Source organism: Anomaloglossus baeobatrachus, chromosome 4 (genome assembly GCF_048569485.1).
Source record: "Anomaloglossus baeobatrachus isolate aAnoBae1 chromosome 4, aAnoBae1.hap1, whole genome shotgun sequence".
Classification (NCBI taxonomy): domain Eukaryota; kingdom Metazoa; phylum Chordata; class Amphibia; order Anura; family Aromobatidae; genus Anomaloglossus; species Anomaloglossus baeobatrachus.
Window position 1 is genome coordinate 296,932,991 of NC_134356.1, and position 27,086 is coordinate 296,960,076.

At 39.1% G+C, this 27,086-nt stretch overlaps 1 protein-coding gene across 11 annotated transcripts in view; it reads left to right on the forward strand.

The window, feature by feature from the left end:
- The window catches only part of NAV3 (neuron navigator 3), a 1,060,193-nt gene that overhangs the window by 968,364 nt on the left and 64,743 nt on the right, over positions 1 to 27,086 (forward strand). For 6 of the 11 annotated variants that reach the window (XM_075344930.1, XM_075344922.1, XM_075344927.1 and 3 more), the window contains 7 exons: positions 613 to 690; positions 3,294 to 3,377; positions 4,301 to 4,412; positions 6,699 to 6,823; positions 8,089 to 8,109; positions 20,874 to 21,046; positions 26,851 to 27,004. In XM_075344930.1, coding sequence (XP_075201045.1) covers positions 613 to 690; positions 3,294 to 3,377; positions 4,301 to 4,412; positions 6,699 to 6,823; positions 8,089 to 8,109; positions 20,874 to 21,046; positions 26,851 to 27,004 — 747 coding nt within the window. The remainder of the gene's footprint in view (positions 1 to 612; positions 691 to 3,293; positions 3,378 to 4,300; positions 4,413 to 6,698; positions 6,824 to 8,088; positions 8,110 to 20,873; positions 21,047 to 26,850; positions 27,005 to 27,086) is intronic. The other 5 variants (XM_075344925.1, XM_075344932.1, XM_075344923.1 and 2 more) reach the window with 4 other exon arrangements.

Below are 27,086 nucleotides of genomic sequence, written 5' to 3' on the forward strand. Positions count from 1 at the left end.
TTAAGTCTGTTGTCTTTATCTGTGAATGAAAGACATCACATTTCATATATTTGGCTTAATCTCCTTTCCATAGGATAATGTCCTTGATAGCTCCTACATGCCACATATTTGACTTTAAGGGGCATCACCTTTTGCTCCTTTACTAAAGTGTTTATCAAGGGCAGGAAATTGAATTTTTTCATTTTTGTTTTTAAGAAGTCCAGTTTTCCTCCTTTCTTGTGACTCTATTACTTTTTTAATATCAGAGTAACATGACCTGTCTCATAATTGCCAGATTCCTATCTTCCACTCATTTCGTGAATGGCATTTCATATCCTGAAAACCTGTTCAAGTTACGTAACAACCCTGGTAATGTTCACGATATTACTTTCAATCTTCTATCCAATGCATTAGGCTCAGTGACAATACAGCACTTTAGGCCCAATTTTCTATTATAGTCTTCTGTCGTGGGCAATAAAATAGGTGTTTACTCTCTAGCGGCTCTAGAATTAAGCCTAAAAAGACAACAGATTGTGCCGTGGTGGTCTACAATATGTAGCGAATTTTGCTTATTTATCTTTGATATCTAACTTCAGATGTGTTAAAATGTGTTGTTTAAATGTTTTTATTTAGCAGATACAAAAATTGCGTAGGGAACTGGTAGCATCACAGGAAAAAGTTGCTACATTGACATCTCAATTATCTGCTAATGTGAGTAATGCTTTGTTGATTCCATATTTTTCGTACTGTGTGTAGAAAATGGCTAATGTGAATTTTTATTGCATTCTGGAGCTAAAAAAAAATTTGTCTGCACATAAGTGGCAAAAATGGTTGATCAATGTATTGTTATATATAAAACCCTAGCCATTTCCTTTTTTAGCATTCAATGTCTGTATCATAAATAATAATAGATCTAGATATTAAGAATTATTATTCTAAAGGTACGACACTTTCACACTACGCCTACAGGAGCTTAGCACTCAAAAGCCATAAGTATTAGCATGGAGTCTGTTTTCCCACTTTGCAGTTATAAAAGTTCCCTCTCTTCTGGGATTTCTTTTCATAAGATTTTGAAATTTGTCTATGGGAATTTTTTCTCATTTATGAAGAAAAGCATTTGTAAGGTCAAGGCTCTGATGTTGTACCAGAAGGCTTGAATTGCAGTTTCATCCCAAAGATGTTCAGTGGGGTTGTGGTCAGGGCTCTGTGTGGCTCGTCAGTTACTTCCACATCAAACTTACCCAACCATACGTTATTACAGTCCTACTGAATTAACAAGCGAGAAAAATCCCATTAAAAACTATGAAGTGTATTGAATATGCATTAAAAAGATCACAATATTGAAAAAATAGGACATTCTAACATTAAAATTGGTACAGATCAGGGAAAATACCTGAAATTGTCAAATGGAACAAAGGGGTGGCAAATATGGGTGAAAAAGAAGCTGTTGCAAAATAATTCTAGTACCACAATGCCCCTAAATCGGCCCTAGAAATATGTCCTACCTAGCCAGGAAGGTTGGCACCCTACTAAATTAGCATTAATGGTGCCCCCCACTCAACATTGTCTGTTGCTGAGAAGTCCCTTGGAGGCCCTTAATCACACAAAAGAACCCCTTATAAAGTGTACCAACAACAAGACATTTGAGATCAACTGGTTGAATTACTGCATACAGTTCAGGTACACAAACTAACATAAATATATAACATTAATTTCTGGACTAAGCTCAATATCAAATAACAGACACAAAGTAATGCTGAAATGGTGAAAAGAAAAAGCATAGTAAAAACATCAAGATACAGTCATTGTTTGGAAAATCAATGCATATCATAGTATCATAGTTTTTAAGGTTGAAGGGAGACTCTAAGTCCATCTAGTTCAACCAGTAGCCTAACATGTTGATCCAGAGGAAGGCAAAAAACCAAACAAAAAAAAAACAAAAAACAATGTGTCAAATAAGCTCCAATGGGGAAAAAATGTCCTTCCTGACTCCACATACGGCAATCAGACTAGTTCCCTGGATCAACACCCTGTCATAAAATCTAATATACATTACCGGTAATATTATATTTTTCAAGAAAGGCATCCAGGCTCTGCTTAAATGTTAGTAAATGGATCACTAAACATGTGTACAGGGACAGCGGTGTCCAATGTATCCCAGATCCACCACCAGTAGCCTACATAAGCAAATATATTTCCAACTGAACAGAAATTAAACTACATGGGGGTAACAACAGCATGATCGGATGTAGTGTGCACCCCCAAAAAAAATGGAAAAACCCCATTCACATGCTCACGGAAATCTGAGATCTGAACTGCCCAATTAATGATTTCCATTGGGGTTCAGGTCAAGTCCAGATCCCAAACCGATCTTAATTTAAAGTCCAGCTGACCCCACCAAACCAAACTTCCACGGGTCCGCTCATGTCTAGTGAGGAATTAAATGTGTGCTATATGTTTATACTAGTGATGAGTGAGGACTATCATGCTCAGGTGCTCGGTACACGTCAGGAGCACTTTGATACTTGGGTAGGTGCGACTCGAGCACCCGAGTATAATGGACGTTGATGGGGAGCTGGAGCATTTTTCTGGGAAACAAAACAACTAAAACCTACTTTTTTGGGCCCTGCACATCAATACTTTTATATACCAGTAACTTAAAAGTAAATTGTACTTTTGCCATCTAAAGTTAGTTTTTCTATTGCATTGTAGGAGCTAAGCTGATAGTGTTTGTATGGGAACAAGCTTGTTATCTATTTCCTATAGCAGCCATCAGAATGGTGAATGCAGCTCTAAGCTCCAATACAAGCTGTTACTCAGGACCTGGGCAAAAATGTATTACTGTGTATTAAAGCTTTAACCTTGATTTGTTCAATTTATTTAGTTATTTTTATAGTTAGAGTTTTGATTTCTAAAAGTAGTTGTACACTTAACATTGAGTTATTATATTGTTTATTATACATATTTATTTAACTCTATAAGGAAAAATGACAAAAAAAGCTTAGATATTGTTGCATGGCATTATTTTAGTGTGTAGCATTAAATACACTTGAATGAAGACAATCTGTAAGGATTTTACTTAGACACAAAGTAAAGTAAATATATTCTGGTATTGGCAGTGTATTTCAGTTTCTGAATTTTTTAGTTATAATGTGGCAAAGATAATGTCATGTCTTTCGACAGAAGATTTTTTTCTTTCAGTAGTTAAAAAAAACATGAAAAATACGTGACTTATCTTAACAAGCTGATTTATGTGCCTTGAATGCGAGCAGTTGATACAAATTTGATGATTTTCATCTTTGCTTCATTTCCAGTCTCATTTAGTGGCAGCTTTTGAGAAGAGCTTAGGAAATATGACTGGCCGCCTGCAAAGCCTTACAATGACAGCTGAACAAAAGGTGACCTAAAAAGCTTAGAAACATCTGTAGATTAAAGCCTCGAAAGTGATGAAATGTTTAAGATTATATGAGACATCACAAGGAGGTCAATTTTTACCCCTTTTATTTTATAGCACAGGAGTATTCTCTAAAATGGATATACTTGACCTCCCATGTTTTCTGGGGGGGGGAGGGTGTTGTTTTTGGCTTATTTTATATTGTAAACATTTATGGTGACTTATTTTTTAAATGGCTCGTTTTGATTTAATTTGTATACTTAACTATGTACTGTTTAAATTTGAAAATCTGGATTAGCTAATCCCATTCATGCATCATTTGGTACTTATCAATTTAAAGTAGCTCTGTCACCAGATTTCACAATACAATCTGCATGCATTACTAGATACATAGGCTTGTGTGTTTACTGCGAAAATCCATGTCAGAATGGCTCTAGAATTCTTTATGAATTAAAGTTTCAGTTCATTGCTAGCCCACGTAGCCTAGGTGTCAACCTCCAGTAGGCGTATACACCAGAAAATGATGCACGACTGAGCACATGGTGACTCCATATGCAACATTGTAGACAATGATCCCATTGGCGCAATCTCATTTTGCAGGGAGTTCAGACTAAGCTCCAATGGGATCATTGAACATGGGGGAAAAACATATCTGAAAGCACTCTTTCTCCTCCAGCACTTCTTAGCTCTGCCTTCCTCCTAGACTGCACAGCTCACCTGTTCTCAGAATGGCTGATTATGGATGGGACCTGTCCATTAGCTTCCACCAATTAGATCGCAGCTTTCCCATGTGACATTTTTGAATTGTACTTCAACAGTATCTAAATATTTTCCATCCAAACCACATGCAAATCTATAGCCGTATTTCTTAAAATTCTTCTAATAAATATCTTATCTAGTTAAGAAAATGTCCTTTTTTGTTTCCAGGAGTCAGAGCTTATTGAGCTTCGAGAGACCATAGAGCTGCTGAAAGTCCAGAACTCAGCAGCACAAGCCGCAATACAAGGTGCACTGAACGGTTCAGATCACCATAGTAGAGGTAAATCCTTCTCAAAATCTTGATTCTAAACTAATCTTTTTCCATAATAACATATGTCCAAAGAATGTGGTTTCATGTGTGTTTATTGCCAATAAGATAATAGAATTGCAGTTTTCTTATAGTGTAATTTACAAATGACCTATTTGACATTGATTGGTGGTGTGTATAATGATACCTATAGTTTATGTAATTAAACGTTGGACATTCACATGTCTAAGGCTATGTGTGGACTCGAAAGTGACTATTTCTTAAGAAAAAAATGGACCCTCTGACAGAATCCCGCACCCGCGGTAAAAAACCACACCAAAAACGCAGAGAAATCCGCATGCCATTTTACTGCAGTTTGCCGCAGATTTACCACGGATTTACCGCAGATTTACCACGGATTTTCCGCAGATTGGTCCCTGCAGATTTTTACCATTATCTATGGCAAAAAACGCAGGTACCTGCAGAAAAGAAGCGACATGCACAATATTTCTGCAGCGGAAAATCCGTGGGTAAATCCGTGGGTATAAAAAAACGCAGTGTGCACACAGCATTTTTTTAAACCCATAGGATTTGCTGGGGAATGACTGCAGCAATGTTAGACACATTTTCTGCAGCAAATCCGCGGCAAAATCCGCAGTAAATCCACAGCGTGTGGATGGGAAGCCTTTAGAATTATATCTTCAGAAATATACGCCAGACCTTTAACAATCTACGTACATAGAAAATTATTAGAACGGTTAAAGAGAACATGTCAAAATGGGCCAGTTCTTGCTCATATTTTATGCTATTTTTTTGTTTTTCTAAAATCTATGGTTCCAGAAATACGGGCTTTTTAATTTAATGCATCTTTTTAAGTTTAATCACAATCTGACTACTTTTTTTGTTAGTATTAGGCTATGTTAACACGTTGCTTTTTTGCTGCTTTTTTTCTGCTGCAAAACCTTCTCATTTGGCAGTAAAAATGCTGCTTTCAGAAAGCAGGTTTTGCTGCATTTTTGTTGTGTTTTTGGTGTCATTTTGTCTACAGTACATGTTTAAATGAAGTTAGTTTCATTCCCCACAAAACTAGCAAAAATGCAGCAATTACTTTCAAATGGATAAAAAAAAAGCTGCAAAACACTGATAGATTTGACATGATGACATTTGACATTTCAAAAACGCAGCAGTTTTCCATTTTTGGCCGGAAACAAAAGTGTGTGTGTGTGTGTGTGTGTGTGTGTGTGTGTGTATGAGATGTCTGAAATCTCAGCTTTTGCTTGTACTGTGGAAAACAGCTTTTAATTAGCATAGAACTCATTAAAAAATGGTGCAAAAAATACTGCAAAAATGCAACGTGTGAACATAGCTTTACAGAAGATCCATTATGTGTGGAATGTAAGATATCTACTACCAGAAAGGTCATATTATTAACCCCTTAATGACCGCAGGCAGTAAAATTACGTCTTAAAGGTCATAGTGTTAAAAAAATTCCAAACCTCAAAATTACGTTTTTTTGGTCGCTACAAATTTTGCGCAAAATGCAATACCAGGCAATCAATAACTAGCATCTGCACAAAAATTGTACCATTAAAAACATCAACTCAAGATTCAGAAAAATAAGGCATCATTGAGCCCCAGATCCCCAATAATGAGAACACTACAGGTCGCGGAAAATGGTGCAAAAAGTGTGCCACTTTTTTCGGACAAAATTCTGGGTTTTTTTTTAACCCCTTAGATAAAAGTAAGCCTATACATGTTTGGTCTCTATAAACTCATACCAACCTGAAGCATCACACTGACACATCAGTTTTACCATATAGTGAACGCAGTGAGTAAAATATCTCAAAAACCATCATGCAATCGCACTTTTTTTTGCAATTTTTCAACACTTGGAATTTTTTTCACATTTTCCAGTACACTATATGGTAAAACTCATGGTTTCATTTGAAAGTACAAAAAAATTGGCCGGGGTGAAGGGGTTAATTAATACAATTTTCTATATAGTTTATTAGAAAAAAAACAATACAATCGTCCCTTGCAGTAAGTGTCTTCTCCTACTGGAGCTTAGTGGCTCATTATTGTGTCAGGCTCTATGTTTACTGGAGGATCTTTTCAAACTCTCTCAGGCCAAATGAATCGTGGATCTATTCCTTTTACTTCAGTGATGTGATTAAATACTTACTTTTTGATTTTTGTCCCCAACATTATCAGGAGGCCTCATACATTATGGTTGTCCTATGTATGGGGTTCCTAAGGCAAACCAACCTGATAAAGAGACTAAATGCTTCATAGATAGTAACAGGCTGGTTTCTTTTTCAGCAGACATGCGGATTAGAAGGCAGCATTCTTCTGAAAGTGTCTCCAGCATCAATAGCGCTACAAGTCATTCCAGCATTGGTAGTAGCAATGATCTTGATGCCAAGAAGAAAAAAAAGAAAAATTGGGTAAGATTTTAGTATTGGAATGCTCATAAGTGGATTTTTCTAATATGATTGATTGCTTTGGTCTATATAAATGGGAGTTTTCATACATCCTCTCAGAGAGGGTCATTTTCTCACTAAGATCTGTGCACTGAGCAACAGTTTCCCGCACCCTGGCTCTTGTATCAAATAGGGGAGCCATGGCTGAAAATTCACATTACATTTTATAGTATTGGCTCCTGTACTGAATGTTGGAACTAAAAGATAGCAGGACGCTGTGTCCCTGGTGCATATATACAAGTAGCTCGCAGCATGTACCACGGTGTCCCCTGCTTCAATTTAGAACCAGAAACCTCCATGCAATGTACTGTATGTAGAAAAGTGTACACTTTACAAGTCATATGTAGTACTGCTTATGCATGTTTTATGTATGTAACTGTGAATATTCATTCCTAACATCAAAAACTAAATTAATTTATTCCAGATGCACTAAAACCACATGGCTTAATAGGGTATCTGTCATTGGAAAATGACTGTTCAAACCAAGCGCAGCTACTCAAACAGTTCAGTACACCTTCCCATCTACAATTTTTTTTGCATCTGTTTCACAGGGGCCAGAGAAAGTAAGGGTATGTACACACAAACAGGACCCGCTGCTTCCTGGAACCGGCAGGTCCTGATCTGCGAGTCCGCGAGTCTCCTCCGCAGAAGACCGCAGCTGCTTGTTCCCACGATCTGGGTTTGGGAAGCTGCAGACTTTCTCTCTGTTCTCCCTGCGGAGAACACTCGCAGCTCTGCAGAAATAAATTGACATGCTGTTGCTCAGGAAACCGCACCGCAGGTCAGTTTTCACTGCTGGAAAAACAAGCACAGTGGGCATTGGATTTCTAGAAATCCCATCTACTGTGCTTGTACTGTACAACACATTGTTTTGGAAGCATTAAAAACATGCTGCTTCCAAAACGTTGTGAACCCTGATTGTGGGCACGCAGCCTAAAAAGATGTACAGAACTGTTAGGCCATGTCAAGGATTCACGAGCACTTGTGCTTGGTTTGAACAGTCATTATTTGGTCTGACAAATTCCCTTTCAGAAGGGATAAAATATTTGTACCATAGCTGGAAAAGCTCATTGTGTCTACCTTTATGCAATGTGAGGAGAGCTATTACTATGCAATGTAATCAGCCAAACCGAAAATCTAGAGTCTGATAAATGAGCAATACGCAAATCAACTGCCGCTCGACACTAACCTGCTGTCATTCCATTCCATTTGTTTTCATTTCTCACAAGGTGAACTTCAATACAAGTGAGGTGAATATAGATCCCTGATTGGCCTGGCATGTTAAATCCTTTTTTTAGCATGGCTGCTGTAATTTTGCACATTTTTTGGGCGCTAGGCACATAATTTACTGCATGTACCTCAATGATTAAAGATACACAAATGCTTAAATTTATATCAGCAAATGCATTTGCTGCTGTAGACTGTATATATCAACAATGACAATATTTCACAACTCTGTATACTCTTTTAATCCTAATAAATGCAGAAACCTGTCAACTTTATATTCGCAAGGCAAATTCCTTTCTAGCTTGCTCAAATGAGCTCAGCATGGAGATCGGCAAAGCAGTAGGTAAATCAGCTCAAGACATACTGCTACTTTGCTTACCATTTAAAGGGGCTCTTCCAAGAAATTGGGCAGCATCAAGAATACCAAATAAGCACATACCCACCTATTAAATTATCTGCCTTTCCAGAGCCAAGCGTTTGATGGTTCCTGCCGATATGTGTTTACATATCTTTAATGATGATATACCACAGAGGTATTTTACTGCTGCAGCCAACCAGTGTCCACAATGGTCAAATGCTCTAGATATGGCATGACCCCTGCAGTGATTGTTTGGATGCAGTGGAGATATACATTCGCAAATTGAATGGGACTTTTAATGCTGGATTCTCAGAGTATATAACATTTGCTTGTGTTACTTCTTTTTTGTTATTTTAGTAGATAGGCTGCTGCTCCATTTTTTTATTTTCTTTTTTTCCTGTTAAAGAGGTCCTTTCACCAAATACCTGTGTGAGTCTGATAATGACAGACAGCCTGATCTCACTGCAGGGCAATTACAAGTTGCTGTGAGTACAGCAGACCTGAGTGCTATTACTGACACCTTTAAAATTTCATCTCCTGGCACTCCGTGTGGGGGAGAGGCAGCTCGGCTGCAGTTAGCTGTGTTATATTACAATCCCTTCAATCAGTTCTCCTCTCAGTGTGGCCAGCTCAGCTGTACTTCTCCTCCCCCACACAGATTGCCAGAAGATGAAAACTAAATGGTGTCTGCAATGACACTCAGGTCTGCTCTGCTCATATTAACACTAGAACTACTGAGGTAGTCATTTTGACTACTTTGCACCATGTATTTCTATATAGGTGTCACGAGTCCAGTAGTTCTAGTGTTAACTTGTAATTTCTCTGCAGTGACATCAGGCTGTCTGTCATTATATACCTAACACATGAGAAACGTGCTCTAAAATATGTCAGAGGCATGTTCTGCTTTCTTCTGAGTGTTGCTGTCTGCTTATGATTGATCAACCTCATAAAGGGGAAAAAGTAAACACTCCCATCTTTACTTTGACTTAACAAAAAATAAATTATTAGGAATTATTAGGTGCCAAATATTTTGATTGCTAATACTGCAGTGGAGAGGTGAAATTAAAAAGATAAAACAAAAAAAGCTCAAAACTTTTTATTTTGTTCTACAGCCACTATTATATTGTGTCCAGAACAACATGAAAAATTTGGTGAAAGGTTCTCTTCTAGCTAGTCAAACTTGTCTAGGCCTCATTGAAGATTTTGAAGGTTTTTTTTCTAGTTTTCTGCCAAAACTAGGATTGAATTAAAAAAAAAAGAGAATATACCTTTTATATGTGCTTTACAAAAACTAAATTAACCCATAATTTTGTTCCACTTTTCCAACACAAGCTGTCTTTGGAGCAGTTTTAGATGCAGTTTTTTGGGCTAATGCTAGGAGCACATATGGCAAATGCAATTCCAAAACAGTTGAGGTGCTGTGTAAATTGTAAAGAAAACAAGGATACAATGTTTTGGAAAAAAATTTCAGCCATTTTTTTCGCAACTAAACATAGAACACAGATCAGAAATTGAAAGTAAGACATGTCTCCATTTCATTTGAAAAATTAAATTAACGGGTATTCTCATTTCTAAGATCCTTTCCTAATATGTAGTATGTGTTGTAATAATAATAGTAATAATAATAATAATATAAGCAAAAACCTCCAATTAGGAATGTAGTATAGTTCTCCTGATATAGCTATGTCTCTTACCTCATGTGCAGGGCATTGCAGCTTATGTATGCATTGTTACAACCACGAGCCACTAACAAACAAACAGTAACTATATGAGTGGATGTAACCATGTACCTAAGCTGCAATTTTCTGCACATGAGGTAAGAGACATGGCTATATCAGGAGAACTATACTATATTTCTAATTTGAGGTATTTCCTAATATTATTATTATTATTATTATTATTATTACACCCACTACATATTGGGATAGGTTCTTGAAAATGGGAATAACAATATAACTCATTTAGAAATTTATGGCAGCAACAAATCTCAAAAAAGTAGGAACAATGTTAACAAATGGCTGGAAAAGTAAGTTGTACTAATGCAAAACAGCTGCAAAGTCAATTTTCTACTGTTACATGAGTGTGTATAAAGAGCATATTAGAGAGGCAGAGTCTCTCAAAGCAAACATGGTCAGAGGTTCACTAATGTGTGAACAACTGTGTCTAAAAATTGTGAAATAATTAAAAAAAAATAAATAAAAAAAATCTTCAATGTAACAATTTCTAAGACTTTTAATATCCCACCAGCTACACTATATATCATCAAAGAATTCGGAGATTCAAAGGTGACATGGAAAAATGTTTCATTTTCAACCTCTGGTATGTGTCTTTTGTTCTGTAGTATGGCCACAAAGATTTCCAAATTATTGTATTCTTAATTTCTCTACATATTACACAGCATCAAAACTTTTTTGTAATTGGAGTTGTATAACGGAAGGCCTTAGGCTATGTGTGCACGCTGCATTTTTTTGTTGCATTTTTACATGCTTTTTCGCTGCAGTTTTGGTCTCAAAACTGCATAAATTTCCTTCCCCTGCAAAGTCAATGAGATTTCATTTTTGCTGTCGGCACATTGCAGTTTTTTTGGCTGCGTCTTTGTGGTGACCACAAAGATGCAGCATGCCAATTCTTTTGGCGTTTTTCACTGCATTTTTCACCCATTGAATTCAATGAGGTGTGGAAAACTGCAATGAAAAACACAAGTTGTTATTTTACATGCGTTTTGGTGCATTTTTCTGACTAGACTCTGGGTCGGCGGGGATTGATTGCTGGTATTTGGCCAGATACTGCTCCCCATATAAAGGCTATGGTGACCAAAATCAGACGCAAAGGGGTAGGAGTAAGCGCTTCATACTCACCGATCAACAGTTGGCTGTCACACTGCTGCTGCAGCAGCTCTTTCATCTTCCAGAGCCGGACGTTCATTAGGTTCATAACATATTCACTCCTTCCCTGCTCACCGGTGGCTGTGATTGGTTGCAGGCAGACCCACCCCCATGCTGAGTGAAAGCTGTCTGACTACAGCCAATTACAGATGCCGGTGGGTGGGTCTACATCGTACAGTAAATTAAAAAAATAATTAAAATAAAAAATAATGTGTGGTCCTCTTCAATTTTGATAACCAGCCAAGATAAAGTCTCACAGCTGGGGGCTAGTATTCTCATGGTGGAGAGACCCACGTTATTGGGAGCCTCCCCAGCCTAAAAATATCAGCCAGCAGCCGCTCGGCTGCGACAGTCTCAGGACTTTTCCCGGCTCATCCCGATTGCCCTGGTGCAGTGGCAATTGGGGTAATAAGGAGTTAATGGCAGCAGCCCATAGCTGCCAGTAAGTCCGAGCTTAGTGAAGGCAGGTGTCTATGAGACACCCCCTCATCACTAAGCTGTAAGTGAAAGTAAATAAACACAATCACCCAAAAAATCCTTTATTTGAAATAAAACACAAAAAAGACCCGTCTTTCATCACTTTATTAACCCCTAAAACATCCCTCCAGGTCCAATCTAATCCACACGAGGTAACCAGTCTGCTATAACTGACAATCACAACGAGCGGCCATGGAACACAACTGCTCATTGTGAGGGTCAGGCCGTAAGTGCAGTGAGCTGTGCGGGATCAGCGGTGACTCCAGCTGTCACCGCACATCACCTGACTGAAGTCACCACTGATCTCGCGCTCACTTCTGTCCCGGACAGATATGCAGTAACAGGTGGAGGACTCCAACTATAACCGCACATCACCTGACTGGAGTCCTCCACCTGTTACCGCAAATCAGGCCGCAGCTGAAGTGAGCGCGAGATCAGCGGTGACTTCAGTCAGGTGATGTGTGGTGACAGCTGGAGTCCTCCACTTGTGACCGCATATCAGGTCGCGACTGAAGTGAGCTGCAAGCTCAGCGATGACGTCACTCATGTGATTTGCGGTGTCACCGCACATCACCTGAGTGACGTCAGCACTAATCCCGCGGCTCACTTCAGTAGAGGCCTGACAGGTGGAGGACTCCTGAGGTTTTTTTTAGGCCAAAAACGCTGGTCTTTGTAGTCACCACAAAGATAAAAACACTGCATCTTTGTGGTCACCACAGGATGAAAACGCTGCATCTTTGTGGTCAAAAAAGATGCACTGTGTGCACATAGCCTTATACTTCTTCCTGCTGGACTCATTTCTGGCTCCGGTTTATAAAAATGCATCACATACTGCAGTGGAAAATGTATGATTACAATTTAAATTATACAAAAACCCTACAATATGACTTTTCTTATGGTGTTTTAACTTTTGTTTTTAGTGACTTTTTTAAATTACATCTTGTTGTTAATTTGTTTAGTAAGACATATTAAAACCTGTGAAAAAACATTCCTCAAACACCAGCATCCAAAATGTGTCTGCTGTATTTTTGGGTTTAAAGCCACCTATAAATTCTGTGTATGGTGTATGGATAATGGCTTTGATTAATTATATTATGTAGTTATATTTAGTCTTAACTTGTTCAGTTTTAGTGTAACACAAATAGTGCTTCTGAAAAATATCTAAAACGAAAGCAGCAAGTATACTCTAAATATATCTGAATCTCAGACCCGGACTTATCCATGCAGCACCGATTTTGAATATTTAATATTGCAGTATAAAGTACCAATAAGGCCTTGTTCACACACTGCGGTTTTACCCGAGGTTTTGTTGCGTTTTTGCTGCAGGAATTTCTCAAGAAAATGGTTGTAACCTTTCTGCAGACATTCCCCAGCAAAACCTATGGAAAAAAAAATTAGCTGTGCGCACACTGCGTTTTTTCTCAAGAACATTCTGCATAATTTCTTGAGAAAAAGAATGAGCATGTCACTTCTTTTCTGCAGGTAGCTGCGGATTTTGCCATAGATAATGGTAAAAAATACCCGCAGGGACCAACCTGTGGAAAAATGCACCAAAAACGCATCAAAAACTCACAAAACTGCTGTAAAAACGCATGCGGTTTTCGGTGCGGTATTGGTGCATTTTTTGACTGCAAGTGCCCTAATCTTTCAGACTCTCAAGAAATTTCTTGAGAAAATCCTTTTCCTAGTGTGAACAGAGCCTCAAAGTAGTATTAGTAACATTAAAGTAGCGATCTAGTTTTTTTTTTACACATCATGTTCCAAGTCCCCTGTTTTATATGTCAGCCAGTATTACCTTATTTACAGTAGTACTTTATTATCTGAAAATTCATGGTATACGTCACTTAAGTTAGGTTGTGTGATTTTATGGTGACCCCCTAACAATTATATGGCTTTATGTTCCCTGAATGGAACCATCATCTCAGCCACCAGAATTTCCTGTATGATGAAATTGGAGTACACTGAACTTCCCCAGGGGAAAAAGGAACAGTTATCACAGTTACAAATGTTGACTACACAGTACATTGCAAAGTTATAATGTAGGAGACGACAACTCAGCCCCGCTAATTGTAATCTTATAATCTCTTAGTTTATTTAGGGGAATAGAGAGAAAAGGATAATCATTGTGTCATTTCAGCAGGCAAAATTGGATCTGGCACTAGTTGGTCATTTGATGCTATGCTGAAAAAAAGGTTTTGGTTCTGTTAGCTAGTTGAAAAACAATCGATTGCTCTCAAAAAACAACAGTAATTATCTTGTAGATATGGCTAACAAAAATAAAATAAATGATATTACTAAGGAACCTTTCAAAGCTATATACTATAACATCAAAGGAATTTGGTTCAGAGACAGCATTACGTCTCAGACCTTACATCAGTTTAGGAAAAACTTTTATATTGTTTATCAAAACTGGACAAGATATGTTTGTTCAAATAATTAGTAATACCACGCCTTATGAAGAGACCTTAATACTGCTGTCTTGATAGCTTGCTTTGTAAGATAATTTTTTTTATTTTTGTTAGTCGTTAATATGTATCATATATACAATATTATTATTTTGTTACTCTTACTGAGAGCAATCATACTGTCCTGATAACCTCCTCTCCCCCTCCCCTCAGAAGTCATTATCTCCTCTCTCCCTCCCACCCAGCAGTCACGTCCTCTGTAGTAATGTGACCATTTTTGTTCCTGCAGTAATGTGCCCCATCCTTGTCCCCTGTAGTAATGTGCCCATTTTTCCCCCTAGAGTAATGTTTCTATCCTTATCCCCATCCTGTAGTAATGTGCCCATCTTGTCCCCTACAGTAATGGGCCCCATCCTTGTGCCCTGTAGTAATGTGCTCATCTTGTCACCTGTAGTAATGTGCCCATTTTGTCTCCTGTAATAATGTGCCCATCTTTGTTCTCTTTAGTAATGTGCCCATCCTTGTCCTCTGTAGTAATGTGCTTATCCTGGTCCTCCTCCTGTAGTAATGTGCCCATCTTGTCACCCTTGTAGTAATGTCTCCATTCTTGTGCCCATCCTTGTCCCCTTCTTTTAGCAATGCTCCATGCTGTAGTAATGTCCCCTATTTATGCTACATTATACTGTTTTCACGTACACACATAAAAAAAGATTCTTGTCACCTGTCCTCTGTTCTCTTGGCATATTCTTTCAGCCCACAGGCCATCTGACGATCGTGGTCCTATACCGGGGGCCGCAGCCATCTGCACTTTACTCCAGATATTTTTATTTCCGCTGTTGTGCACAGGAAATCTCTGCTGACCTTCACCAATGACAGCCACCAGCCAATCAGAGGACAGCAAGTGATGACATATCATGACTTCACCTACACCGGCTTTTGATTGGCCAGCAGCTGCTTTGGTGAAGCTCTGCAGAGAGTTCCTGTGTGTGGCGTCAGAAATAAAAAATCTGAAGTAAAGCACTGATATCTGCGGTCCCGGCATAGGGCCACGATCATTGGGGAGCTGCAGGCCGCAAGAAGCTCAGGGACCTCATGGGGCCCATGTGTTTGAGACCCCTGGTTTAGAGAGAGGTTTGTTACGTACTGCATGGTATGTAAGCACGCCTCATTCAGGACCCTGATTAAAGATATAGAACACAAATTACCAGCAGCCACATCCTGATCTATAATCAAGCCACCAGTGATTACTGTGTTTTTCCAAAAATAAGATACTTTTTTTTGCCCCTAAAAAAGTGCCAGGGCTTATTTTTGGAGTAGGTATTATTCTTGGAGAAACATGGTTGGGGGTAAGTTTACCCCCACCCAAAAAAAACAGACACCCCCTTCCCAGGAGAGTCATACATACTAGACCCCAGATGTCTGTGTGGCTCCCAGGTCCTCCCTGTGATCTTCGGAGGGCCCTCTCAGCAGGTATGTTGCATGCCGTTCTCCCCTGTTTTTGTCTGACACATTCACACACGTACACATGCACACACACACACACACAATCACTGATCAGATCGCACACACAATCACCGATCAGATCACACACACACTCTCTAGTCACACTCACCACATCCGGCAGTACAGAATGCCTCCGGCCAAAGGCAGGGATGGGAGGAAGTCACTCATCACAAATCCTGTAAGCATTCCATCCACAGCCGCAGGTCCATGCTTTCCACCGCTCTATGTGTCAGCCTGCCAGAAGAAATCAGTATCACCGGATGTGGTGAGTGTGTTTGTGCGATCTGATGGGTGATTGTGTGTGTGATCTGATATGTGCAGGTGTGAGATCTGATGTGTGCGGGTGTACAATCACTGTAGTGCCTCCCGCTTAGCACCTGGTGAGAATGATTGTGGGGTGTCTGCACTATCTTTAACTTTTGTATTTGCATGGACACTTCTTTATTGAACCGTGACTAGGGCTTATTTTCGGGGTAGGGCTTATATTTATACCTTGCTCGGAAAATGCTGAAAATACCTGCTAGGGCTTATTTTTGGGGAAGGTCTTATTTTTGGAAAAACATGGTAATTAGAACTGCATGTGCACCCCCCTCGTGCCAGTCATTTCAGAACAGTTTAACCGCACATGCATAGAACGGGATGCGGCCGCCTGCCCATGCTGCGCGTGTCAACAAAAATGGCTCCGCATGTCATCACTAACATGCTATTTATAGGTTAGCCACGACTGGCCTATTATATCCCAAAATTGCATTATCATATTTCCTAGCAGTCCTTGTGCGCTTAATGTCTACATGGCACTTGCTTTAATATTTTGCATTATAAGAAGTGTTAAGTACTTTTCAGTAACCTGTTTTAGACAAAACACAACTCAAGTATATCCAGAACATTACAGAAGTTAAGCTCTTAGCCTGAGGCCACATGGGGATTCGTGCGAGTCCTCGCATGACACTCTGCTCACGCTCGCAGCACAGCAGGAGCCGAGTGTCATGCGAGTGTAATGCGACTGTGGTCCGATTGTGTGATCAGACCACAGTTGCAGAGGGGAGGGCTGGCACTGCGGAGAAAATGGAGGGATTTATCTCCCTATCTTCTCCATTGCCGACTGATGCGAGAATTGCACTGCTCTCACCTTACACCGGTCTAATGCGGGAGCGAATGTGATGTTTCTCTCATCACATAGACTTGAATGGGTGTGAGTGAAACAAGCTCGCATTGCACCTGCAGCATGGGCCTGTTTTCTCGGTTCGATTAGGGCTGAGAAGATAATCGCTCATGAGAGCTGTCCCATAGAGTAATATTGGTCTGAATGGAATGTGAGTTTTATTGCATTCCACTCGCTCCGTATTACTCGCTGTGTGGTAGGCCTGAAGGGTGCTTTACGCGCTGCGACATCGTTAGCGATGTAACATGCCAGATCGCACATACGATTTGCAGAGATCACACATGTGACTGGCGCTATAAAAATGACCTATGTGCGATCTCGACAAATCTTATCTGCGATCTGGCGTGTCACATCGCCAACGAGATTGCTAGCAATGTCGCAGCGTGTAAAGCACCCTTTAGGGTTAATTTTTCACATCAAGCTTGTTATTTGCTTTCAATAGCAACCAGCAAAACCATGAATACACCATGAGTACAAGATAAGAGACTCAATCTATGCACTAAATAATCTGAATGATTTATTTTCAATAAGCACAAGATATTTACAGTAGTTTTTCTATATTGTAAGCTAAGATGTTTAGTTGCTTTTGGCTTTTTGCTTTAGCCTTGCCTTTTGTTTTGTGCTTTTTATTCTGGAAATATTTGATATATATTTTATAAAAACCTAGCCTTAGGTTATAAGGTTCTTTCTATAGTTTAAGAATGTTTTTTAAAGCATAAATTAAATTGGTCAAGGACTATTTAACAATAATGCTATTGCTGTGTGTATGGATTTGCCTTGGAATATGCATCACAAATGTGAGGGTCAGTCTTTGATTTTTGCTATGGGTTTAAGGACAATTTCACATTGAATTCTTCTATACAGATTTGAGGTTTGAACTGCCTTATGTCAGCACATGTTTTTGCCTCATTTGGTCTCTCTTGTGGAAGCAAATCTTGAAAGCAAACAATATTTGCTTTTTAAAACATTAGAAGACAGTTTGTGAACTCTCTTCATGTGGATTTTGGTCATGTTTGGAGGATACACTACTCATTGTGTGAAACTGCTGCCTTTATTTTTGGAGTATAAGGGCTCATGCTCACGTAAGTGCTGTATATTCTGCAGCGATTTGACAGCACATGTGTGCGTCAAATCGCTGCAGTGCTGTCAAATCGCTGCAGAAAACTGCATAATGGATGCAGATTTTTTTTTTTTATTAAAAAAAAAAAAAGCCGATTTCATGCGCTATGGCTGCTGCCCCCACCATAGAGTGGGAGCCGCATCCAATGACATGCTCATTTTATAAACGCACAGATTTGGGTCCAAATTTTAACACCCAAATCGCTGCATTCATAAAAGCAACGTGCGCACGTATCCTGCACAATCTACATAGATAGTGCTGGGACCGCAGGACGCATGCATTTACGCTGCAGTGCAATACGCAGCGTAAATGCATGCAATTACGCAATGTGCGCATGAGCCCTAAGAATAACAGAATCAGTATGTATTCCCAATTAAAAGCTGTGGGTCCACTCCATATTAAGTGATATTAAGTAATGTTCAATTAAAGTAGTAATGAACATTGTAAACTTGCATGTGCATTACTGGCTCTTTCAGCATTTTTTTCAGACTGTGCATTTAATTTTGTTTTAATTTTCAAATGGCTACTGGATCAACATTTTATATATGTTTTGTTTAACCAAAGCATCTCAAAAATTGGGTATTGATTCCCATAAAAGAGTTCCACACTATAACAAAAGTCTAATGTTTTTAAAAATACTAATACTATTAGCAAAGCCAGCAGCCATTACCTTCAAGTTGCTCATTAATTAATCCCTTGATTTTACCAGCAGACTGCTAGAGTCATGGTCGAAAGTGTTGGCACCCTTGAAAATGTTCCAGAAAATGAAGTATTTATTCCAGAAAATTATTGCAATTACACATATTGTGTTATACACAGTTATTTTCTTTGTTTGTATTGGAACAACACAAAAAAAACTGAGAAAAAAAGCAAATTGGAGATAATTTCACACAAAATTCCAGAAATGGACCTGACAAAATTGTTGGCACCCTGAGCTTAACATTTGGTAGCACACTCTTTGTAAAACAATATCTGCTATCAATTGCTTCCTATAACCATCAGCTAGATTTTTCTTTTGTAAACTGTCCTAGATTCCTCATATTTGAAGGGTGCCTTCTCCCAACAACAATTTCAAGATCTGTTCACAGGTGATTAATAGTATTTAGATCCGAACTCATTGCTGCCATTTCAGAACTCTCCAGCACTTTGTTTCCATCCATTTCTGGATGCTTCTTGAATTATGTTTCAGATCATTGTCCTGCTGGAATTCCCATGACCTAGGATGCAAACCCAGCTTTCTGACACTGGGCACTACATTGCAACTCTAAATACTTTTGCAGTCTTCAGATTTCATGATGCTTTGCATATAGTCAAAGCACCAAGTGCCCGAGGCAGCAAAGAAACTCCAAAACATCTTTTAATCTCCATCATATTTGACTGTAGGTACTGTGTTATGTCCTTTGTAGGCTTCATTCCATTTTCAGTCAACAGTAGAATCTGTTTTTACTAAACAGCTCTATCTTGGTCTCATCTGTCCCCAAGCCATTTTACAGAAGGATTTTGGCTTACACATACATTTTGGCAAGCTTTTTTATGTCTCCGTCAGCAGTGGGGTCCTCAAGGGGCTTCTACCATAGCATTTACTTTCATTCAAATGTCAACAGATAGTTCTCACTAACACTCATGCATCCTGACCCTTCAGGACAGCTTGAATTTTTTTGTAACTTGATTGGGGCTGCTTATCTGCCACCTGGACTATCCTGTGTTGTAACCTTTCATCATTTTTTTTTTTTCTGCCATCCATGTCCAGAAAGATTAGCTACAGTGCTATGGGTTGTAATCTTCTTGATTATGTTGTGCACTGTAGAATAAGGAAAAACAAGATCTCTGTAGATTGACTTGTAACTTTGAGATTGTTGATATTTTTTAACAATTTTGGATCTCAATTTCTCAGACAGTTGTCTTCTCTTCTTTCTGTTCTCCATGCTTAGTGTGGCACACCCAGACACACAATGCAAAGATTTTGTCAACTTCTCTCCTTTTTAACTGGTTTCATGCATGATTTTCATATTGCCCATACCTGTTCCTTGCTACAATTGAGTTTGAAGAATCACATGCTTAAAACAAAGTTGTTTACCCACAATTTTGGAAAGGTACAATTACAAAAATGAGAAGAAAATTTTGTGTATTTTTGCAAATAAAACATAATCGTTATCATGATATCAAAAGTACAAAAGTGCAAGTGCATATTCACAATTTAGATGGCAAAGTCATGACAGTGACTCACAACCATAGAGCCCCCATACAAACATAAACAATAATACATTGTTTAATTGTAATAATTTTCTGGGAGAAATGTTTCATTTTCTGGCAAAATTTCAAGGGTGCCAACACTTTTGGCAATGACTATTTTACAATCAAAACTGGGGAGCCAATTGTATTTGTGTATCAAACAGTTCCCTGTGAAATCAAGTGATTGCTTTGCTATTCGCTCGTTAAACAGATACAAAACCGGCCATGACCCAGCTGCTTCATTTTGTTTCCTTTCTACATTATTATTGATTTGATAAATTGTTCTAGCGCTAGTGTGGATTACAGTAGGCAAATAGATAACATGGGATGTCTTTGTTTCTAATAAACACACAGAATTTCCTGTGAAATACTATGTTTATTGATAAAGTCTTTTTTTTTAACACCACTAATGATTCTTGCTGCTCGAGCCATGTGTAGCATGAATCAGGAACAGGTCCTCCCAATGCATTCTGCATTTTCGTAAAAAGGTAGCATAAAAAGGAGCTAGGAACAAGAAGACTAGCTCTGCAAGTTACCATCAGCTTTCACAGATCAAAGCATTAAATAGAAAACCATTTCTGAGTAACCATTTCTAGATACAATTTCATGGAACAATATTGTGTTTTGTTTTGTTTTTTATTTTAGTTGCGAAGCTCCTTTAAGCAAGCCTTTGGTAAGAAAAAGTCCAACAAACCACCGTCCAACCATTCTGATATTGAAGAACTTACAGATTCATCAGTACCATCCTCCCCAAAATTACAACATAATTCAGGGGATTCAAGTTCCTCTACAATTAAACAGTCACCATCCAACTCGGAGTAAGTTGCTTGATTTTCTGTAAAGTAGTAATTTTGTAGGTACATAGGTCTATGTAAGTGCAAATATATTGTGGTGTGTGTATGTATATGCAGTATATCATAAAAGTGAGTACACTCCTCACATTTATGTAAATATTTTGTCATATTTTTTTCATGGGACCACACTGAAGATATGACACTTTGATACAATATAAAGTAATCAGTGTCCAGCTTGTATAACACTGTAGATTTGGTGCCCTCTAAATAGCTCAACACACAGCCATTAATGTCTAAACCACTGGCAACAAAAATTAGTACACCCTAATGAAAATGGCCAAATTATGCTCAAAAGTGTCAATACGTTGTGTGGCCACCATTATTTTAAAGCACTGCTTTAACTATCTTGGGCATGGAGTTAATTAGAGCTTCACAGGAGCCACTGGATCTTCTTCCACTCCTCTATGACAACATCACTGGTTGTTGTTAAAGACATTGTGCTCCTTCACTTTCTGTTTGAGGATGTCGCTCAGATACTCAATGGGATTTAAGTCTGGAAACTTGCTTGGCCAGTTCACCTTTAGGCTATGTGCCCACGTGTGTGCGCTCTGCACCGCAGCGTAAAGTCACTGCATGTGCGCTTCAGAGTGCAGCTGAAAAGCTCCGTTCTGAAACTTTGGTGACTGCAGAATTCGTGCGCTCTTGATGCTGCCTCTCCCTATAGACAGAATGGAGACAGCATGAAGAGCGCATGAAAGAAGTGACATGTTGCTTTTTAGAACACAGCGATTTGGCAGCATGCAAATCACTCATTCTAAAACGCAACGTGGGCATGGATTATGCACAATCTTCATAGATTGTGCTGGGGATGCAGGACGCATGCAGTTACGCTGCAGTGCAATATGCAGCGTAACTGCATGCAAATACGCAACGTGGGCACATAGCCTTACCCTGTTTTTTTAACAAGGCAGTAATCATCTTGCAGGTGTTTTTGGGGCATTATCATGTTGGAATACGAAGTGAGGAGATCATACTCTGCCTCAGTATGTCACAGTACATTCGAAAAGAAACAGAGTCATTACAACAATTTATATTTTGCCAAGTGCAACAAACTAATTTTTCTTAAAGTATAAAGTGCATACATTAAAACAGAGAAGGATTAATAATTATTCATTCAGTGGTAAAATACAAGGATAATATAGAAGCCTTCAGCAATGGCACAAACAATGGTAATTAAAGCACCCCACTCAGGTTTCAATCTGCAATTAGACTAGTGTGCAGGTCGTATATCAAAGAGTCTTGTAACAAAGTTCTTTTAACATGGAAAGCAATGCTCTGCACACCATTCCATCTTACATTAGACTTAAACATCACATATATACAGAGCACCACTTATTACAGGGTTATGTGCAATGAATAAAAAACATGAAAGCAAATGAGCAAACAAGAACACTATTCTGTCACTATTATAACTCTATTCCCCATGTGGGTTTACAAAGTGCTAAGTGCAAATAGGTTACGCCTGCACATGTGCAGACCCATCTAAAGTTTGCCAATGAACACCTGGATGAGTCTGAGAGTGATTGGGAGAAGGTGATGTGGTCTGATGAGACAGAAATTGAGCTCTTTGGCCTTAACTCAACTGTTTGGAGGAAGGGAAATGCTGCCTATGACCCAAGAAACACCATCCCCACTTTCAAGCATGGAAATGGAAACATTTGAGGGTGTTTTTCTGCTAAGGGCACAGTACTACTTCACAACATCAATGGGACAATGGATGGAGCCATGTTCCATAAAATCCAAAAAAGTAACAACCTCCTTCCCTCCACCAGGACATAATGGATCATGGCTGGGTCTTCCAGCACAACAATGACCCAAAACATACAGCCAAATCCACAAAAGAGTGGCTCAAAAAGAAGGACATTAAGGTCATGGAGTGGCCCATAGAAAACGTATGGAGGGAGCTGAAGCTCCGAGTTGCCAAGCAACAGCCTCAAAATCTTAGTGATTTAAAGATGCAAAGAGGAGTGGACCCAAATTCCTCCTGACATGTGTGGAAAAACTCATCATCAACTACAAAAAACATATGACTGCTGTGCTTGCCAGCAAGGGTTTTGACACCAAGTATTAAGTCTTGTTTGCCAGAGGGATCAAATATTTATTTCTCTTTGCAAAGTGCAAATAAATTAATATAATTTATAAAAATGTGATCTAATATATATACACATGCCTAAAGTGAGTTCTAACCCGAAGTATACAGTACAAAGTAATACCATAATAGTAAAGAAGTTATTGGTGTTCCTCTGTATTAGCCATTAAAGGGGAGGTAACCTGATGTGAGCCTGGGGGAGCCAAGTATTTTTTGTAATTTTTCCCAGCTCATCCACGCACCCCACTATCCTTCGCCTGTGAGCGCCGGTGTCCATTCAGTCTACTGTCATTTTTTTATGTTTAATACTTATGTTTAGTAAATCAATTTTTTTCTGTTATGTGAATTTAGGTCTGCTTTAAACTGGCCACCAAAGAAAAGGCAAAATGGCCTAGTGATCTACAAGCATGGGTCTCGGTAAAACACCGTGTGGTGCATGTGACTGACCCTTTTTTGAAATTTAAAATTCGCATGTACTTATGCACTAAAATATAGTGACACATTAAATGATCAATTCACAAATGAATCGAAATGTTTTGTAACGATTTAAAGATTGTGTGTGCTCTATTAACGGTTGAGAGTTTGCAAGGGCATGGCAATCCAAAAATGCTTTAATGAAATGGCCTATTCGTCTTATAATTGTGTAAACAGAGAAAAAAAAAAAAAAAATTGGGTTTATTTAATTATTAGATATTAGCATATATTTACGATGCACCTAATTTTGTAAAAATAATTGCATGTTATAGAATTATAATATATGTTTTCTTTGGATGGGTTTTTAGACCCATCAAAATCTCCATAATCCTTGGGTACACTTTGAGTTATTGTATGTTGCTAGAAATTTAGTTTTACATTCAACAAATTTTATTTTTATATTTTTTATCTTTCACCGTTGACATCCACGTCACTTGAGATTAATTTGTTGATTATCACCACTGAAAAAAATTAGGTAATTAGAAATCAGATAATTATTGCAAAGTCTGGTAATGAAGTCAAATTGGTTTCTTTTCAGAGCTCGTAAATTCTCTGCCTCTGAGTGACTGCTGCTTCTCTAAATCGATAGCACATGCAGCAATAGGAAACTTTGTAGTATATCTTCTTAAAAAAGGTCTTATTGTACACTGTAAGGGGCCACTCACTCTGGCAGCAGTTTGAGGTACGAAGTCGCTTGGTGCAAAACATGTAAATTTATTATAGTTCATAAATCTCCAACAATCCCCTTTTAAACCAAATTAAATACCTTATAAACTTGTACCGTTTGCTATGTAAATTTTGTAAATCATCCATGGGTGCGGGCTCTCTGCTGAACGTTGCTGTTCCTCCAGCAGATTTACGCCGCCCCCAACGCTGAATTTCATATCTCAGGATGCCGCCCCTGGGCGCCCGTGGTCCCGCGCATGCGCTGTGCGACTGTAGCGGGACTGTGCACTGTGTGCACGTGTGACCGCTGGTGATGTTTTGCGCAGGCACGAGGTTATGGGCGGCGCTGTGAGTGTCATCAGCAAGTGCTGCCCATAACCTCGTGACCGCACTTTCCCTTCTTCCTCCAGCATTTTGCGCAAGCGCTTGCTGGCCAGATGACCCGACGTCACCTCTTTCCCATCTAGCCCTGCTGCAGGGTAAGGTGGGAAGGAGGTGATGTCAGGTCATTTGGCCGGCGACCGCTTGCGCAGAACGCTGGAGGCAGTGGGGGAAAGCGCGTCCACGAGATTATGGGCGGGCACTTGCGATGCAATCACAGCGCCGCCCATAATCTCGTGCTTGTGACACACGTCACCAGCGATCCTGGCGTGGGCGGCACCTCGGGCGCAGTGGACGGCGTCCTGATGGATGAAATGGAGCGTGGGGGGACGGCGTCAATGTGCTGGAGGAACAGCAACGGTCAGCAGAGAGCCCGCCCCCATGGACAATTTACAAGATTTACATAGCAAAAAAGGTACAAGTTGATAAAGTATTTAATTTGGTTTAAAAGGGGCCACAAAAAGTACAGGAACCTTACTAGAATGCAGCCCAGGAGCTGCAGAGGGGGAAACTTTTAGGTTTCAAGCTAAATTTCTGATGACAGGTTCCCTTTAACTCCTGACAAGGAGTTCAACTCCAAGAGGTCAGCATTCGCTTACAGACACCTTTAATGGAGATGTTTTCACTCCTAGTCCTAGACAGAAAAATTAGGCAGGTGAACTGCTTTTAAATCTTGTTCCAAACCCTGGAACTGGAGGAACGGGAATGGCCAGACCCACCCAGCTCTATCAGCTATTCCTAAAACCCAGACCCAAAATCCGGGCCAATTAAAAAACACCTCTCACCATTACACATGCCTGCTTCTCTGGGTCCTATATCTCGGAGGCTTACTTCACTTACTCAGTTTACTGAAAAAATCTGTTATCTGGGAGGCAGAGATGAAGGCAGATTATAATTTTCACTGAGAGGTTAGATTACAGTATTCAGCAGCTACCCATGGAGGTGTATGGAGTCTGGAGGCGGGGTAGAAGGGAGCAGTCGCACAGAGAGAAGCAGAGATTCTGAAGCTGCTTCTTATTTGTATTCTGTCTAATCCCTGAGCTGAATTCTCAGCAACACTGCTTATTACTTTTACACAAAGTGCTCTATGCTGCTACTTCTGTGTGTAAATGAAATATAGTGGGGTAGGATCTATGATTTTCTATTTCTCATCACTTCCTCTTATCTCTGTATGCCGCTGTGCTAATGAGAAACAGTCAATTAAAAAAGGAGCCCAATAGATACATGATCTAAGACACATGATAGTTGAAAAAGAGTTATTACCCATAACCACACACATCAGCTTTTCATTAAAATTCACCTGAAACTGCAGTTACATTTTATCCTCCAGAAGTAATTAACTCACATTTCAGTGTAATTGTTTTGCAACAGTCATTATTCATTAAAGTGAACCAACCAGCAGGATTTTCCTATATAAACTAAAGCCAGTGTTATACTGGTGCTATCATGCTGATTCTATACATACCTTTAGTGGTCAGCTTGGATATATACGTTCTGAAATATAGGCAAGTAAAGTTTGTGATATGCACTGTTATTTGATGAGCGGTGCATTAGGATATCTAATAGATGAGTTGAGTTTTGCTAGTTATTCCTGCCCCTGTAGACCTGCCTGTGCTTCCTCCCCATGTAATAACAGAAACAGGGGGAGGAAGGACAGGCAGGCAGACAGGGGCAGGAATAACTAGCAAAAGCCGACCCACCTATTAGATATTCTGTATCTGCTATCAATAAAATAGCAATGCATTTCTGGAACTTTATTTGCCTGTATTTCAGAAAGTATACATCCGATCTCACAACTAAAGGTATGTATAAAACCAGCATCCTAGCACCAGTATAGCACTGGCTTTAGTTTATATAGGAAAATCCTGGTGGTTGGTCCTCTTTAAAATGTTGAAATGGTTCATCCTAATATTGCAGTGTTTCAGTAGATTTATATTCTATATTCATTTTTTATATATGTGATTGTGCTGATAACATGTGTACTCTTTTTCTGTACCTGCTAATGAGCAGGGGGGGGGGGGGGTTGTTAGAAGAATCCCCTTAAATAAGCTAACCACATTTTTTGTTCACTGTTTTCTACTAGTTTTACTAAAATCACTAAATAAAAGATGAGTTCTTATACAAATAACTAATATCACATGGTCTATTGTATTCTAAGGATCCTTGAATGCACTGAAGCAGAAGCCGAGATTATTCTACAGCTCAAAGGTGAACTTCGAGAAAAAGAGCTAAAATTAACAGACATACGCCTTGAAGCCCTTAGTTCTGCGCATCACCTTGACCAAATAAGAGAAGTAATGAACCGTATGCAGGTTAGTGATTAAACACTGAACCTCTTTAATAGTAGGTATTAGATTCTTCCATAAAGCATGACACAAGTTGTTCTCCATCTGT